The sequence below is a fragment of the Podarcis liolepis genome, assembly GCF_965112155.1.
Source record: "Podarcis liolepis genome assembly, chromosome: 3".
NCBI classification, from domain to species: domain Eukaryota; kingdom Metazoa; phylum Chordata; class Lepidosauria; order Squamata; family Lacertidae; genus Podarcis; species Podarcis liolepis.
Genome location: NC_139557.1, coordinates 104,433,947 through 104,453,079, shown reverse-complemented (window position 1 = coordinate 104,453,079; position 19,133 = coordinate 104,433,947). Strand labels below are relative to the sequence as shown.

General features: G+C 42.8%; 1 protein-coding gene across 1 annotated transcript in view; it reads right to left on the bottom strand.

Moving 5' to 3' along the window:
- The window catches only part of PRKCE (protein kinase C epsilon), a 311,931-nt gene that overhangs the window by 10,538 nt on the left and 282,260 nt on the right, over positions 1 to 19,133 (bottom strand). The window contains exons 12-14 of the mRNA XM_083494361.1: positions 13,360 to 13,498; positions 11,925 to 12,113; positions 7,309 to 7,455 (exon numbers count right to left, since the gene is read on the bottom strand). Coding sequence (XP_083350487.1) covers positions 7,309 to 7,455; positions 11,925 to 12,113; positions 13,360 to 13,498 — 475 coding nt within the window. The remainder of the gene's footprint in view (positions 1 to 7,308; positions 7,456 to 11,924; positions 12,114 to 13,359; positions 13,499 to 19,133) is intronic.

Below are 19,133 nucleotides of genomic sequence, written 5' to 3'. Positions count from 1 at the left end.
GCAGTGTGGTGATACTTCTGCTTAGGGTTCCAGCCACTCCATTCCATTCCGCTTCCTTCCGGGTTTTCTGGCTCCTCCCTGTCAATAATCAGTCAGCATTCCATGGCCACTGAGCATGCTCAGTTCCTCACTGGCCTGTTTTGGGCTCATCTTCTTAAGACCTTTTTTTGTACTTCTGCAAAACCTGGGATTCTCCCAAGCCTGCTGATACCTTCCGCGGGTAGGTGGTGCTGTTTTGGTTACATAAGCAACGGCGCTCATGGCCTGAACACCAGAAATTATGCTGCCTCATCTACCAAATGAGCTTGTACATTTGATATATTTTTTCATCTGCCAACAGAGGAACTGCTCACGCCAGTGCAGACTACTGGAAATCATTACATTTCACCCGGATTTCGCGTATTTGTATCCATGCAGAAAAGGACCTGGATAGTTTTCCAAGGCACCAGTAAAGATCTTGTGAAAAAATTAGTGACTTTTCCCTCACTATAGAAGAAACCCTTTTGTACACTGGCTGCTGCTGGCACTCTGCAGGAATGAGGACTGTCTATTGTGGTTTTTTTTTTGGGGGGGGTATGTTTTCCTAGTGATGGGGTTATTCAAATGGAAACGTTTGCTGCAGCACTATATTGAAAAATCTAACAAATCGCTGGCATCCTTAAGACAAGACTTAACAAAGAGCAAGAAAGCTACAAGGATGGATTTGAAGGAAATACAGCAATTTAGAAGAGGCAGGACTGTGACAGCTGTTATTTCATCTAGGCAAGAGAGAAGAAGAAAAGGCAATTTCAGCATTGGAATGGGGCAGTCTGAAAAGTAGAAGGTTAGCAACCCACCTCGAAATGCCAATCACCTCTTTCAATAATATGCTAACAGGTCCAATTGGCTGAGATCAAAATGCAGCCCATTGCCCACATCTGACAGCATACCTTTTTAAAAGGAACTTCGTGGTTTTACTGCCTCCCTTGGACTGTACAGATAGGGGTGGGTGGGTTGTCAAGTACTTAAGAGGTATCAGTTCGGAGTTGGTGGGGATTCATCCCGTGGTAGCTTAGATTTTTATTTTATTTTAACAGAAAGATTATTGCTCCAAATCCAGAAAAAAAGTTAGCTGTGCTTAAGCCCCTTTGAAATCAGAAGGGCAGATTAGTTGTTTCTAATTTATATGTGCCCAATTAATTTCAGCGGGAGGTTAATATGACTAACTTTCTTTTGAGCCACTGTCTGCTGAGATGTACACACACACACACACACACACACACACACACACACACACTCTCCCATGCCGTATTTACTCAAATGCAATGCACTTCTTTTTTGGCCAAATTACATTGCAAAAAATTAGGATGCACATGAAATTTGATTGCAAGCTTGAAAAGCACCACTGGCATAGCAAATACTTTTTTGGTTTCAAGGGTTTTGAAAATTGAGGCACACATTAGATTCAATGGTGCATTAGATTTGCATAAATACACTATTGCGTCGTGCCTTCCCATGTACAGTATGTGGCTTCAGAAACTGAGCTCCACTACATACATCTCTGTGTGGGATCTCCCTGTCTCAATGTTTAGTCCCTAAATGTGAGGAATGATTGAGGGCGCCAGTGATCCTGTATACATTGCAGGTAAATGTGTCGGTAAAAACGTCTGAACTGAGATGGACCTCAGTTAGCCAAACAGGAAGACAAGACAAGACAATAAGGACGCATCTTCACATCAATAGGCCTGACTGGGCCATGTGGTACAGATGTTCATACTCTTTGTGCACACTCTTTGTGCTACTTGGCACATCACCACTCCCAGCTCCTGCATACAGCAGCTTGGGAGCTATAGCAGGGAGCTGAACAGTACGCAATCCCTTTGAAGCCTTTTAGGTCAGGTTTACTTGCTGTTCCAAGCAAGTAGTCAACAGGCCACCTTTGTTTGCTCCTATCTCACCTGAGAAAGGGGGCAAGGTCTGCGGGCCAGAAGGGAGGGTGCCCAAAGAGCCACTCCCATTCTATGCTGAGTGTCAAAGAATCATAAAGAAATGATATCGGGTCCCATGGTATTTACTAACAGCATGAACCAACCTTTCTTTCTTTCTTTTAAAAAATATTTTTATTAAACATTTCTTATTGTACAAAAACACTTTTGTCTCTTTTTTCAAGTTGTGTTTCCTACAATTCAGTTTCATTTGTTGTGAGACATTAGTGTTACATACAATGTTAGGTGAGGAAGAAAAGAGGGGGAGAGAGATTTGTTACGTTTCCTTGATGGTGAGAGAGGTTGGTGGTAGCCTAGGTTGTGGTTGGTTGTCTTTGGGTGGCTGTAGTGAGATTTGTTTTTGTATGTGAACGGTGTGTGTGTATTTCTGAGTCAGGTTAGCCAGACTGATTTGTAGATTTTTGGCAGATTCTTGTCGTCTTGTTGGGCTGTGTGTGTGATATAGGGGAGCCATACTGGGGTGAAGGCGTCTTCTTCTATTTGTCCCCATGTCAGTTTCAGTTTATTTGTTAGTTTTTCTAATAAGACTGTTTCCCATACTATTTGGTACCATTGGTCCATGCTTACTCCTGACAGATTTCTCCAGTGTCTGGCTATGATGTTTCTGGCTGCTGAGAGAAGGTGGGTTATGAGCTCTTTATGATGTGAGTGGGCATTATTATCTTGGAAGATGTTTAGTAGGGCCAGTTCTGGGGTGACTTCTAATACTTGCTTAGTTATTTTGCATATTTCTTGTATGATTGCAGTCCAGAAGGGTTGGGTTTTGGGACATTCCCACCACATGTGGAGGTATGTTGAAGCAACCCATGTTAAGCACCCCTATGTCTACTCAGCCTCAATGGAAAGTTGGAACAATGGGAATCATACAACACTGATCCTGAGCAAGTATCACTGGCTGCCATTATGTTACTGGGCCCAATTCAAGATGCTAACATAGAAACCCTAAATGACTTGATGGAGCACCTGGTACTTGCGCAATTCTTCTTGCCTGCATAGTGTCCAGTGTGTTAGCCTTACTGAAAGTGAAGGATGAAGAAATGAAACCTGCTCACGCAGCATAGGATTACACTGCTGCTCCATGTACAGTGGTGCCTCGCAAGACGAAATTAATTCGTTCCGTGAGTTTTTTCGTCTAGCGAATTTTTCGTCTTGCGAAGCACGGTGTCGGAAAAGTTTTGGAAAAGCTTCAAAAATCACCAAAAACCTCAAAAAAGGCTACCACACCGCGTTCTATGAGTTGCTCCTCGAAGTCAAGTCGCAACTGTATTAACGATGTTAAGAAAAAGGAAACAAACTTGCAAAAAACACAAGACGTTTTCGTCTTGCGGAGCAAGCCCATAGGGGAATTTGTCTTGCGAAGCAGCTCAAAAACCACAAAACCCTTTCGTCTAGCGAGTTTTTCGTCTTGCGAGGCATTCGTCTTGCAGGGCACCACTGTATTAGCTTTAAGGACTCTTTCTCTCTCTTTTTACACAGAATGGTTCCCTAGAACTGGTCTTAATCCCATCCCTGTAGAATACAATGTCACTCACACGAACGGCTCCCAAGTCTGCAAATCATGCACAGCTATCTTGTCTGAATAAGTAACGGCAGGGAATGGCTTTCAATGGGTCTCAGAAACTGGCCAGAGGCCAGCTGACAACATACCTTTTCACACATGGAAAAGCCTTGTTAACTCTTTAAATATGATATCCAAAGCAGTGTTTGCACTGTAGGGAGACTGAAATGGAGAAGACCAAGAGCCAGAAAGACAGAGAGCAAGAGAGCTCATAGACTGCAAGGACCCCAGCGGGTGTACAATGTATTCCATGTTCCCCGTGGGGTTCATTTCAGTGGAGACCAGGTCAACCAATGTCAGAGCTGGAAAAGATGCCTCCTTGCAATGTAGCCCTTTGCTTTCTTCTATAGGACTGAATAACAGCTTCTTCTTTTTTTAACATATTATGGAATTATTATTAAGTAATTGGGAACACGGGGACACGGGTGGCGCTGTGGGTAAAACCTCAGCGTCTAGGGCTTGCCGATCGCATGGTCGGCGGTTCGAATCCCCACGGTGGGGTGAGCTCCTGTCTTCGGTCCCAGCTCCTGCCCACCTAGCAGTTCGAAAGCACCCCTAAAAGTGCAAGTAGATAAATATGTACCACTTTCTAGAGGGAAGGTAAACGACGTTTCCGTGTGCTGTGCTGGTGCCGGCTCGCCAGAGCAGCTTCGTCACGCTGGCCACATGACCCGTAAGTGTCTCCGGACAGCGCTGGCCCCCGGCCTCTTAAGTGAGATGGGCACACAACCCTAGAGTCGGACACGACTGGCCCGTACGGGCAGGGGTACCTTTACCTTTAATTGGGAACAAGTCCCAACCCCCTTTGGCAAGCATTCTCCTAGTTCCCAATTAATTTGCCCCTTCCAAGCTGCCTTGCCAATTGCAGCTCATTTAGGAATGAATGGAAGCCACTGAGAACTAGGTCTGCGCCTAATTAAATTCTAATCTGATTTTTGGTCACCCTAGATCAGGGCTTCCTAAACTTGGGGCTCCAGATGTTTTTGGACTACAACTCCCATCATCCCTTAGTGATGATGGGAACTGTAGTCCAAAAACAGCTGGAGACCCAAGTTTAGGAAACCTTGCCCTAGAACAACATTTTGCTACTGATAGCTTTGGCACTTATTATTTCTGATTCCTCCTTCCTGCCAGCCACTCCTGGTCAGAGGTGAACTATAGCCACTCCTGCCTCTGGTCACTGCCTACAGGTCAACTTTGATAATGGCCTATGTGCTTTGGGGTCATGGGCTAGCCCAGGCATCCCCAACCTTTGGCCCTCCAGATGTTTTGGCCTACAACTCCCATCATTCCTAGCTAACAGGACCAGTGGTCAGGAATGATGGGAATTGTAGTCCAAAACATCTGGATCCCCAAAGGCTGGGGATGCCTGTGCTAGCCTCACTCCCTCCCCAGCCATTTTGTCATTTTTCTTTGGTGTCAAAATATTCCACCCTGGACAAGAGCCCTTACTTGTAGGCTATCTCATGGAAATGCTCAGTGGAAGATTCAGTGAGATGCATAAATGACCTGGGCCTACATTTAGAATGCATACCCAGTGGAGACAGGGAACTGTCTGAAGTTATGTTCTCCAGCAGAGGAAGCCACTCCTGTGTGCATTCCAGTTCAGCAGCTCACTGGAAGAGATGCATGGCACATCCAAGTTTGTGCAGCCCTTTTCTCCTCCCCTGGCAGGGCTGGAGTCAGTGCTATGACTTAAGTATTGTTATTAATAATAATGAGGAATTGTGCAAGAGGGAAAATAAAAGAATGCATGGATAGTAGCCAGGGAATGACGTGCCTCATCTGACGCTTGCATAGGAAAAAATAGGGAACAATTGCAGGGAAATGAAAGTGAGTTCATTTGGAGCGCTGAGTTTAGCTCCTGCTCCCCCCTGAAAGTTTTTCATGAAGTTTTTTTTGGGGGGGCAGTGTGCGTGAGAAAAGAACAGAATGAGCAGAGGTGCTCACAGTTAAATGGGATCAGTATTCAGTACTTGAACAAATAAAATAAAATAAAATGGTTCAGAATTCAAACTGGGTTTAAAAAAATAAAAGGAAAGAACTGAGTATAATTCTGGGGGGTGGGGCTTCACAGGAGCATATATCTTAGCCTGTTTTGTATCTTACGTACTGATTTTGTATAATGATTTTACTATATACTACTTAGATGCATCAGCTTGAAGCAATAAATAAAGTAGGAGGTAAATAAATAAATAAATGATATGCATTGCTCTAGTCTCTCATCACTCAACACTACATGATTCTCATCTGAAGGCAAGAACACTTTCCATTGTGTGAGAGCTGAAACTGGGCGATATGCAAAAAAGATGAATCTGGGTGACTTGCTCAACATTTGATGATCAGCTCCCTATTTGGAAGATTGTTTTTAAAGGCAATATTGGACATGCACTCAGTTGTCAAGGTATTTAAAAGATCATATATTAATGCTATCCGCATAGCAACAGAATGGGTGGCGGGCTTTACTGCATTATAGAGTCTACCATGGCCTCCAGAGGAAGATAGCTCAAGCACCGGGTGGCAAAAATTAATCCTCCGAGGTTCTGTTTTCAAGGCATTAGAAGCTAGCTCCCTAGTTGACACTGTTTGAGCCACTCCATCATATATCCGAAAAATTGCAATGCAGTGTGGGAAGCCTGAAGTTTTCCAAGGCTTGTTTTTGAAAAAGGAACATGGTGCAGAAACATTCCCCTGTGGAATACTGGGACACAGAGTCAAAACACGAGACTCAACACAGGCAGAACCACCAAGGATTAAACTTCCAGGCAGTGCATACATTTTCAGCGTCCAAATAGTAAAAAAAGGGAAAAAAAGATATATTTTCCCCAGGGAGGAAAGAAATAACAATAATTTCCCTATTCTGTTTTGTTTAGAGATATGTTTGCTTTAAAACATTCTTAAATATTCTTGCAGTGGAAATCCCATATGTATGCCTACTCAAATGGATGATCATGACGAAGTCTTCTTAGGCTTCTTTTACATTCATCTTTATTTATATATACTTGTTCAGATTAATGCTCGGTCACTACACAGCGACCTTTGCTGTGCCTTCAGTGATGATATTATAAGCGGCAGTGGGATATGATGGCTGATCACTTCACAACCAAGAACAATGATTTTAGATTGTTAGGCTATCAAGTGAGGCAAGTTATAATCCAGGTGACTTAATCTGTGGACTCACATTAAAAGAGTTTGGAAGAAGAGTTTGGATTTGATATCCCGCTTTATCACTACCCTAAGGAGTCTCAAAGCGGCTAACAATCTCCTTTCCCTTCCTCCCCAACAACAAACACTCTGTGAGGTGAGTGAGGCTGAGAGACTTCAGAGAAGTGTGACTAGCCCAAGGTCACCCAGCAGCTGCATGTGGAGGAGCAGGGAATTGAACCCGGTTCACCAGATTATGAGTCCACTGCTCTTAAGCACTATACCACACTGGCTTTAAAATAATTGATTCCATTAGTTCTTGTGTTTGTAAGGAATACATAATGACCATTTTCACATTCAGCATACAATAAGCAAACCTGAGACTTACCTTGGAAGAAACCAACCACCTTAAAATGGTTGCTACCTGGGCTTTCAACTCTACTGCAGCATTACAGTGCAATTCTATACATTTCTACTCCGAAGTATGGCCCACTGAGTTTAATGGGACCTACTTCCAGGTAAATCTGTATAGGATTAGAGTCTTGCTATTATAAAGGACACCAATAAACTTTGATATATTTTCAACCAAGGTCTCTTGCACAGAGTCAAAGCACTACTTACAATCCGAGGCTTGAAGGGCGGCTTGATTTTCCTTTGCTCTAGAAGAACCCAGTCAATCTCCTTAAAGAAAGGGTGTTGCTTAATCGCATCTTCGCCGTTCTGAGATGCCACACAGCCAAGTCGCTTATTTGGGTTTTTTGTCATGAACTAGAGGAAAAACAAAAGGTACCAGACATTTGTTGCATAGTGGGAAGTTGAAGCAATGAAGCAACAAGGAGCAACGAGTTCTTGGATAGCTCAGTTGGCTAGAGAAGGGGTTGGCAAGGCTTACCGGCCATGGGCCGGATCACTCCCATGGAGATCGTCCGTGGGCTGGACCGGCACAGTGCGACTCCAGAAATCACGTCTGTCCATGTCCGTGGCACCGGAAATCGCTTCTGTGCATGCCCAGACGCTGAAAATCGCACCTGCGCAGAGGTGATTTCTGGTATTGGCGCATGTGCAGACACGATTTCTAGCACCGGTTGGCGAGTCCCTGCACTATGCTGCGCTAGTTTAGCGCAGCGCACGGGGGACTCGCCAAGCAGGTGGCTCAGTTCGGGGGTGGCTCAGGGGCCGGTAAAACGATCTTTGTAGGTTAGATCTGGCCCATGGGCCGCACGTTGCCAACCCCTGGGCAAGAGTGTGGTGCTGTTTGCAGGTTTGATCCCTGTAAGGGACAGCTGCATATTCCTGAATTGCAGGGGATTGGACTAGATGATCCTGAGGGTCCCTTCCAATGCTATGATTCTTTCTTTCTGAGTCAACGGGTCAAGAAAGCAGAGAAGGCCACAAAAATATTCAGTCTGAGCTGCTCTTTCTGCTGCCTCAATCAGCTACCACCACATCCTTTTACTCCCTGTTGGGTACCAACGAAGGGTAGGCTAGCAGGAGACGTCTTTCAAATAAGTCTTCATCATACATAATTAGACCACTGAAGACACTACCTGGCAATGGACCAAAGCCAATCCCAGCTATCAGATGAGTGTACCTGTTTCCAAGCACCCATTTGTTGCATACACATGTTGAGTTTTAAGGTCTGAAAGTTTAATGCCTGAAGCCGTGAAAAGAAGGATGCATGGCTGAGAATAAGCTACTTTGTTATAGCCCTGAAAATATGCCACCTTCTCCCTTCTGTCTGGTAAAAGCTTCTGTGTAACTTGCTGTGGCATGGTGCTTTGCATGCAGAAGGTCCCAGGTTAAATACCCCGAAATTCATCCCTCTGGTTAAGGAGCTGAGCTCTCCAGGCAAATTGTAAGGTCTTCATTTTAGGAACATAGGAAACAACTTTTTACGAAATCAGGCCACTGGCTCATCTAACTCAGGGCAAGACTTTTCTTCTTCTTCATCATCATCATCATCATCTTCATCATCATCATCATCATCATCAACAACAACAACAACAACTGATACATAAATAAGCAAGGTAAAGGTAAAGGGACCCCTGACCATTAGGTCCAGTCGTGACTGACTCTGGGGTTGTGGCACTTTTCTCGCTTTATTGGCTGAGGGAGCCGGCATACAGCTTCCGGGTCATGTGGCCTGCATGACTAAGCTGCTTCTGATGAACCAGAGCAGTGCATGGAAACACCATTTACCTTCCCGCCGGAGCAGTACTTATTTATCTACTTGCACTTTGATGTGCTTTCGAACTGCTAGGTTGGCAGGAGCTGGGACCGAGCAACAGGAGCTCACCCCGACGCGGGGATTCGAACCACCAACCTTCTGATCGGCAAGTCCTAGGCTCTGTGGTTTAACCCACAGCGCCACCCTTCAATAAATAAGCTAGTCCCTGTCTATTCTGATTGGCAGCAGCTTTCTAAGGTCTCAGGTGGATATATTGATCCCAGCTCTACTGTGTGGGATCCTTTATCCCAGGCATGGGGAACCTGAGACTCTACAGATGTTGTTAAGACTACAAATCCCATCATTCCTGACCATTAGCCATGCTGGCTGGGACTGAGGGGAGTTGGAGCCAAACACCCATCTGCAAAGTCAGAGGTTCCCCACTCCTGTTCAACCAGAGATGCTGGGGTTTGAGCCTGGGATATTCTGCATGCAACAGATATAAAGCTATGGCTTCACCTTCCTCATATTATTCTCATTTTGAAGGGAAGCAAGCCTAAGCCTTAGGAAAAACAAAAACAAAAAAGGGTTTGAATTCCCAGAAGTCACAAGATATTTAAACATTTTTAAAAATAACTTTAGGGCTGTGTGTACTGTCCAGAAGCCTCTGCTGCAAAATGGGATCTCTGCCAACGAGGATTTTAGTTTGGGTTTGGAGAAATTAAATTCCAGGTTCTCATAGTTTTTGATTTCAAAGCATCTGGGGTTGCTGAGATTATAAAACGTTTCTGGAAAACAGAAATAAACTGCATAGAAAATCAGCTGAATAGAAAGCAAGGTCCATTCTGCAAAAGCTGCTAAAAGAAATGCTTTTCAACGACTTAATAAGACTCTGATTTACAGTGCCTGACGAACAAAACGCATGTCTAACAGTACAATGCGAGGAAACAAAGCGTTCCAAAGCTAATCCCTTGCTAATTTTCGGCAGTCAAGTACATAGACGCCCCTTCATTTCCTCTGTTCTTCCTGCTCCTCTGTTAACTGCATGCCGTTAAAGTACAAGGCGAAGAACACAAGTTTCAAACACAAAGCTAAGCCTAAAACTTCTTTTTTCCCCTTGGGGTGTGGGGTGGGGAGAGCTAAATGCAAAAGGCCAGAATCCTTCATATGTGTTGTGCGAGATGCAACTCTTTTGGTTCTGGGTTTCACTTAGCACATCCTGTTAGTCAAAGGCCTGTGCAAGGGCTTCCACTTGTGCAAAAGGACTTCCTCTCGTTTCCTCCCACGACTACAGCGCCCCCTGAAATCGGTTCAGTGGGTGGGGAGAAGGGGAGGCGCTGCTCCATCTGACAAGCAAAAATGCTTGCGCAGAGAGAATGTTAGTAATAGCGCAACAGTGAATGCCACCCATAGGATTGGGTTTTTCCAGACCCCCATGAAATCAGTGGGAGTTAGGGATACTTCAAATGGCACAGCCCCCTACTGAGGTCATCCAAGGTTCCTCAAGGGGCGGGCAACATTCTATGCAACAAACATAATGTTTGCCAATAGTTTGCCATGCTCCAATTGCGTGGGAAGTTTTTATGCCAGTGATTGGATGGGTGGAAGTCTCTTTGGTGGGCTCCATGTGGGGAGCTGAAACTTCTCTTTGAAGCAGCGTTGCTTCATTTGGGGTCAAAATTTGTCTGCATTTCTTGTCACAACTTTTTTTTAAAAAAGAAAATGGTTAGCAGCTTTGTGGCCTAAGGCATGGCATGCAAGACATGGACAGCAGCAGGCTGTTAGCATTCCAGGTCCAGATGCCCAAGTACTTGGAGCAGAGGCGATGAGAAACAGGGAAGACAGCAGTCGAACAGCTGAGACAGAAGCAAAGGGAAAGGTTGGGGTTCTAGAGACCCAGTTGCACAGGACTGGGGTGCTTGGGGTTCATTCCTTCCTAGAGCCCAGTGTGTGCTGGTATTTCCAGCTTAAAATGCCTGCACTTTTCTGATGAGCAGCCACGGTAGGGATTTGGTGTCTGACCCATAGGGCTCCTTGTAGGAACCTGTTGGTACTCAACACTAAGAATGAATGATAGACCTGGATAAGCTGTTTGGTGGAAAAAACAGTAGTTTAGCTATCTTTAATTGTATCGGGAAGCTCTCAATGTCTAGTGCATCTTGTGTTGTTTATATTCTGTTGGAAGCTACCCAGAGTGACTGGGGCAACCCAGTCAGATAGGTGGGGTACAACACATTATTATTATTATTATTATTATTATTATTATTATTATTATTATTATTTTGGTTTGTTGCTTCTGGTTTAACTTTGCGCTTTTATCTTGAAGTTTTATCTTGTGACCCACCCTGAGATCTTTTGATGAAGGGTGGTATATAAATATAAATATAAATATAAATATAAATATAAATATAAATATAAATATAAATATAAATATAAATATAAATATAAATATAAATATAAATAATATAAATCTAAATCTAAATCTAAATATAAATAATATAAATATAAATATAAAATCATCATCATCATCATCATCTTGAAATTAAATGAATTTTGCACAGAGGATACACAATCCTATGCAAGCTTTCTTGGGAGTTAAGTCCCACTGAAAGCAACAGGGTTTATTTCCAAGTCAGTGTGGCTAGGATCCATATGCTAGTGCATTCCAGTATTTTGGATCAGGGCCCAAAGCAAACCTGCTGGCTGAGTTTCTTTAATTACATAACCCTTCCCCTACCGTAGCAAGACATGCGCAGTTGGCAATGTCTGCCTGATAAGGCCATTTAGTCTGCTTGTGTTTTCCTTTTCCCTGAAACATGATTCTCAAGTGCATACATTGATGCAGCATACAGCCACAAAGAACACAAACATTTTGTCCCTTTCCCACAAGAAGCGTAATTCATTCCAGACCCCCTTATACGGACAGTAGCACTCTGAACTGCAGTTGAACTCCCAGTGGTGGCTGCTCTTAAACTGCTGTAGTGAAAAGCGAAGGGGAGTCAAATTTAATAAGGAATAGCAGGGGGAGTGAGAGAGAGAGGGGAAAAAAAAGAAAGGGACAGTCTCTTACAGCTTTCAAAATGCTAACAGCTTCTTTGCTAAGCCACACTGGATATAGCACATCATCATGCAAGATGGATTCAAAGAGGTCGTCTTCATTGTCAGCTTCGAAGGGGGGTTGGCCAGCCATCATTTCGTACATGAGGACACCCAGCGCCCACCAATCAACCGAGGGACCATATTCCAATTCCTGAAGAATCTGTTACAGAAATCGGGAAAGAAAGAAATGCGTTGAGAACCTGAGAGAAGCACGCTGCCCCTTAGAAAAACTGTAAAGTCCAAGGCCCATTGGGAACACGACATATGCCATACATGATCTTTTCAACGAAAGCAATACTCTATTTGTGCACATGTATAACAAGGTGGAGCCTTGGGCTTGAACACCAGCAGATAAAGGGAGCTTCATCAGTGGCATCACACAGTATTTCAGAGGCATGGCACCCAGCCCCATGACAACATTTGCATAATATTGGCACATGCTAATTAATATGTATATATGCCTCTGCCCATACAAAGATGGTGAGTGACTGGGGCTCAGCAACAATTGTACGTTGCTTACAGGGCAGCTGGGTGCGCTGCAAAGTTAAAAACAAACACTTTTTTATGTTTCCAAAAATGGAGAGAATGGGTGCTCTCCTAGGGAGGCTTGCACCAACTTTTATCTATTTTAGGCACCAGGCAAAGTATTTCCTTTTTCACCCAGGGTTTCAGCCCTTAATTTGAAGGGTTTATAGAACTTGTGGCCTCTTTTAGTGGGGCACAATCTATAATAAGAACAATGTAGGGTAATTGGGGCCTGGCACAAATGGCCTGGGGCTTAGGCCCCCTGGGTCAGCCTCCAACAATGCCCTTGAGATTCCACCTCCCGCTCTTTGCACGGTGTGGACATGCTTATCTCATTTTCCACATTTCCCACCCATCCCAAAGTAGCAGGGTGAAGTTATATTCCATGGCACTTGATAAGGAAAAGAGTTAAACGATGGAATTACAGTTTACAAGCATTCTGTCCCTAGTATAACAGAAAATTCAATTTGTTTCTTTTTCCTTTATTTTTTAAATAAAAAAGAGCATATATTACGTTCTTTGAGATGGCTTATCCACGTGGCGCAAGTGACCAGTTATCTCCACGTGCTCATTCTCTGGCTCATGTGCGCCAATGACGGCACAGAGATATTCCTGTGTCAGCTAGAAGAAAACATGTACCTGGGATTGCAGCGGTGCCTACAATCCCAGTTGCTCTGACAACGTATCATAGAAATCATTGGAAGGGCTGCAATCCCATCATGGCTGATGGCAAGGGTGACCCCAGGTTTCTGTGAGACTGTTCTCCCAAGTCACCAACATGCAGAAACCCCAAAAAGGTTGCATGGAGGGAACTGGGCAAACTGATCAAGCCAGCATTATGGAAGACACTTCCCCATACGTTTAGGCATGAACTGCGGTACCTCTGGAGCTATGTAGTCTGGCGTTCCACAAAAGGTAGTAGTCGTTACTCCATTCAAGATCCCTTCCTTACACATCCCAAAGTCAGCCAATTTGCAGTGACCTTCTGCATCCAGAAGAATATTGTCCAGTTTCAGGTCCCTTGAATAACAAAGAAGAAGGAGGGTCATTCTGTCATGAAATTCTACTCAATATTGATCCAGAGCAGAACTCCGAAGTATAGTTAGCAGAGTAAAAACTTAAACATGTTGCAGGATTCCCAAAAATAGACCAGAGGCAATTATATTTCATCCAGCAGAGCTTTACTGCTACTGAAGGCAAATGAGCATAATGGTCACAAATCCAATACATTCAGGATTGGCACTGTCCATAACAAATCCAGTTGCAACAGACTACAACTTACAATAACTTATAAGAAGTCTAAACCTTAACACTAAGTATACCGTACTATGTACAGAACACCACACCAGAAGGAAGAGAGATAGAAAGAGAAAGTGAAACCAAGGCTCCTTCTCGCCTTACGATTATAGTCAGAATGACCTTGACAGAAGAGATAACAGAACCAGTTTAAGCCAGCTGTACTCAGCTTCTCTGAAGGAATAACCCAAGCATCATGAACCTTCTGCTTGTTTCTTTCACACAGAGAAGCTTCCAGAACCCTCTTGGAATAATTAGAATAGGAAAGATCTCTACACATCAGATCAATACTAAGAAATGCAAATTGACATATTCCACCTTAGCAGAAGTCAAGTTTCTTTCATTGTTTAGAAAACTCAGGATAGTTTATTCTCATTTGTTTAGATCATGAGTGGAGAATCACCTTCAGCAGCTCATGAGTCAATTCTGGGCAAACTCCCAGAGGCCACATGCTGGCACCATGCTAAACGGAGCCCAATTCTCAAGTGAGCAGCATGATCAGGTTAAATTGGGATTCTGCTTATGGCAATGTCCTTGCAAAAATACCCTTAAAGGATCCTTATCACCACTGGAAAAACCCTACCCCGTCCCTCGATCCCATGCTAATTTGGGTGAAAAGGAAAAAAAATCTGTTAACACCTTACAGGATTAGACTTTAATGAGGTATGGGGTTAGGAACAGAGCTTCTTGGAACCTGCTCAAAAGGAACAGCCAACTTTCTCACTAACTGACTCTCTTAGTTAACAACTGCTGGGCTCAGGAACACATCCCTCTTTCCTTTTACGGGTTTCACTTTACTAATGACAATTTGCCTTTAAATCAGACCTTTCTCAAAGATATAATGCTGGGTAATTTAGAGGACAACTATCCATTAAGTCTCTGTTTCTTTTTCTTTTTTTGTGGTCTTAGCTTGGAGACCAAAAGAGGGGTCAGCCCAAAACTAGGGAAGGCGAATTCTGTTGAAAACAAACAGCTTGACCAGGAAAACTCCTGGCTTGTGAGAATGAAACAGTGATGTATTAGGCTGTATTTCTTCAAAACCAGTTTGCTGGTATCTCACATCTGGAGGATTCAGTCAATTTAAATTACTGAGTGCTGTACATTTTCTTTTTGTGGTGGGTTGGGGCAGGGAAAGAACAGTATGAGCTAGGCCTCAAATACCTATCACCACATAAACAATGTGCAAGCAGGGCTGAGGAGAGGCCTATACAGTAACCTTGATATTGGTTGGCAGTGAGAAACCATTTCTGGCAGGGAACGGTTCTGCCAAGTGTAAGCGAGCCAAAAATATGGGTAGATTGATGCCCTCTCTCACATGCACATTTTCTCTCACACAGAAACAGGCATTCACACACATTGATACTGGCCTGGTTTAGACAAGCTTTCCTAGCCTCCTAAACTGTGGCTTATGGAACCGGGCATGAGCTTCTGGATAGGGATTGAAGGCTTTGCCGATTTTAGATCTCCCAATTTCTCTTCTTTCCAATCATAAATTCAGCCCTCCACATTTTTGCGGCGATTTAAAAAATATATCAGCCATTTAGTGTGAATTTCTTCTAATAAACACATTTTTATATGCAGTTTTGACTAATGTGCATATTTTTGCAACCAATTTTTCCCGATGTAATACTTAAAAAAATCTTTTCAACAATGCATTCAATTATATTGTTTCATATGCCCAGCTTCCTCTAATATTGCACAGATTTCTTTATATGAAGCTGCAATAGGGATGCATCTACATTTTTTGGTAATGCATTATTTTATTTTTAAGATTTGTGCCTGAACTCTCCATTCAAGTTTTCAGAGTGGCTTACAAAAAAAAATGTTAAAAAAACAAAACCCAAATAATACAAATTATATGAACTTGGTGCATTCCTAATCAAATTGCATTTCTAGATTTCAAGTTAGTCTGCTTTGTACCAAATTCTTCCTTTGGTAGCCCCTGTGTCCCAGCAAGCCTGCTGAGTTTAAATCCGTATAAGATTCCTTTCTCCAAGCTTTGCCCTTAAAAGAAAGAATGCGACTTGTCCTTTTTTACTAACCAGAAAAATATTATGACGGTAAGCTGTTATGCAATTTTTATAAAACAGATAAAATAAACACTTTAGAATAGAGGCAGTGAGGTGTAAATTAAAGCTTTTTACTATGCATGGCCTTAATCCTTCCATGTAAAACCGCTAGCAAGCTTTACCTGGAAAAAAAGCCACATGTTGAAAGATGCTGAAAGGATGGTATGACACTCTTACATTTTAGTCAGATGAAGAATGATGGTTGAATGCTTTGAAAAACAAGGTCATCGTGTCCTCAGAGGCCAAATATATCTATAGACATATTGTTGGAGTTTTGCATTCGTATCAATTGACAAGGTGAATTTGACTTATCAAACAGCACATTGCTTATTTTGTTCAGGTGCTTTCAAGTTCAGGTATGGATAAAATGTCAGGTTAGCGTGCAAATGAATTGAAGACTATTGGAACTGGTTTTCAGGAGCAAGATTATCTAGGGAGACTGAAGTATCCTGTTCCTTTGCCCACGTTTGCCTCCCCCCCCCCCCACTCACACTGGAAAAAGAAAAAGTATTGAAATAATCCCACATCTTATTCAATTACTCTAAAAAACACACAAGATATAACATGGCCACTGATTTTAAGAATCGATGGCACTGTAAATGTGTGAAACATTGGTGTTCTTATTTAATAAAGAGGATCTACACTGGCTCCCAAGCATAAGTCCAAGTCTTGGTGCTGACCTTTAAAGCCCTAAATGGCCTCAGTCCTATATACATGGACGGAGCATCTTCACCCCCATCGTTCAGCCTGGACACTGAGGTCCAGCTCCAAGGGTCTTCTAGCGGTTCCCTCACTGCGAGAAGTGAAGTTACAGGGAATGAGGCAGAGGGCCTTCTCAGTATTCGTGCCCACCCTCCCATTAGATGACAAACTGATAAACAACCATATGACTTTTAGAAGACACCTGAAGTTTTTAATGTTTGATGTTTTATGATGTATTTATATTTTGTTGGCAGCTGCCCAGAGTGGGTGGGGCGACTCGGTCAGATGGGTGGCAAACAAACAAACAAACAACAACAACAACAATAAACAGAGGAGGGGTGCCAAAATGAAACTCATCTGAATCTAGAAATTATTTATTAATCATTTAGGAGTTAGGCCCTACATCGCAACAGCATTGGTGCAGATTCAAGAGAATTAATGCTGTGTGATGCAACTTGAGGGGGTTTCACTGAAGCTGGCCATAAGCTCAATTTAGACACACGGTACTCAGCTGAAAAGTTACTGTGCTACTGAAAAACTTTCCTGAGCAGATTGGTTGCTCTTCCCAGTATTTTCAAACCATGTCAGAGCACTCAGATGGACCCTTCTCAGCTCACAGTGTTGATGCTAGGTGGATCTACCCAACCCACATTTTTCCAGATTTGATTTTATCACGAGAATCTGTTTTTCTTAAGTCCAGTTTAGCACTTGTAAGCGATGGGACTTCCAAGGAACTTCTTTAGAAAAATATTTGTGGTTAGGTAATTGTGATGAGATAATCAGGACTGGTTTTTTTTTTTTTTTTGTCTGAAACACAGAAATGCTCCAGGATTTTGGCAAGGTGACCCAATTTTCATAACCGACAGAAATAAAACAAGAAGATTGCTCATCATTGGCCATCTTGCCAGACCTGAAGAGGACTTCATGGGCAGCATATTTCTAAAACATCACACAAATATTATAACCTACTACATACACATTGCTCAAGTTATTTAAGAAATATGAAATGAAATTCTACCTAGGGGTAACCTTAAGGGTGGGTTGGTAGGAATTAACCAATGCCACCTTCTCAAACAACTCTTCCATGAAATATTGGACCCACTACAAAAGTGTGGCTTACAGTCCACCATAAGGGTCACATGGTAGAAGGTATCAGAAGTTGCTGAGAGGCCCATCAGAACTGATAGGGTTACACTCCCCCTGTGTCTAGTTCCTGCTTCAGATTATATATCAAAGTCCCCAAGAGAGCAACATCTCTGTGTGACAGCGCCAGCCAGCAAACCAATCCTTTCCCCCATGTTTGAAAATTCCAAGCACACAAGGTTAAGGTGGGTCAAGTTCCACAAATTAAAAATTCCCAGCGTTTGGTAGGTATCTGTTGGTATTCTGTGAATATCCCAGGGGAAGACAGGATTAACTTCTTCTTTTTTAAGGATAGATTTCTCAGCTGTGTTCTCAAGGGTGTACTTGAAGGGGAGAAGTAAGTAGCTTTCAGCTGTACAACATCCCTCCATCCTCAACAAGTTTCCATTGCAGAAGGATAGACTTTAGGAGGACTCTGTAATGGGAAGTCTTTCCACGGGCAAATTAATACAGATTTTACAGTACTGTTATATAACAACAGGAGTTTGTATTATTTATGGAATTTATGTATGTTTGAAATGATGTATCAAGTATGTTTCCCTAATTAGCTTTCTTTCTTATCATTTAAGATAGGGGGCGTCTCTGGCTTTTACTGGGTGCTGGGTTTACAGAACCCTCACCATTCTCCCAATCTAAATGCCCCTTACCAGTTGCTAATATTACAGTTTTGGGGAAATGCATGTAGTTGTAATTTTTCTTCCTGTGCAGTTAAAAGCAGCAGTATGAGTGGAGGGAAGGACACTGACTGGAAAAAAAATATCATGGATGGAAAGCATTAAAGACCCTTCCACTACTGCTGCTTCTCTGATCAAAATTGGGGCCTTCAGCCACTAGTTTAACACTCTCCTCACAACCGGGAAGATCTGGAGATCTTCGCAGAGAATAGAGGGACAAAAGCATTTTACATCCTCGTTGAAACAAGGTCACCAGCCCAATGCTTGTAGACTTCAAACGTGGTAAGAGAAATGTTTAGCAACGGCTCAAAAACAGCTACTGATGTCCACCAATTGTAGTCTAGAAACAGAGTAGAGGACAACATCACATGGAAATAAATGTTCTGAAAGAAAGTCTCTTCTTGCAGCCAGTCCCACCTTATGGTCTTCCTTAGTGACTAGTTTACTAGGATGTTACTTTGAAGGTAGGTGCTGGGAGCCCAATACTACTACCACCACCACCACCACCACCACTACTTATTACCTACCCTCCAGCCTAAGTTCCAATGGTGGATGGCAACAATTTTAAATCCAACATTAAAAACCACTTTAAAACTTGCAATTAAAAAATGATGGAGGGGGTTATTGTTTTTGTTTTGTACTGTGTGGTTTTAGACTGTACTTTTATGCTGTGAACTGCCTTAGATTTTCAGATGAAGGGCAGTATACAAATGATGATGATAATGATGATGATGATATATGCAATCACAAAACATAGGATGTGTTCTGAAA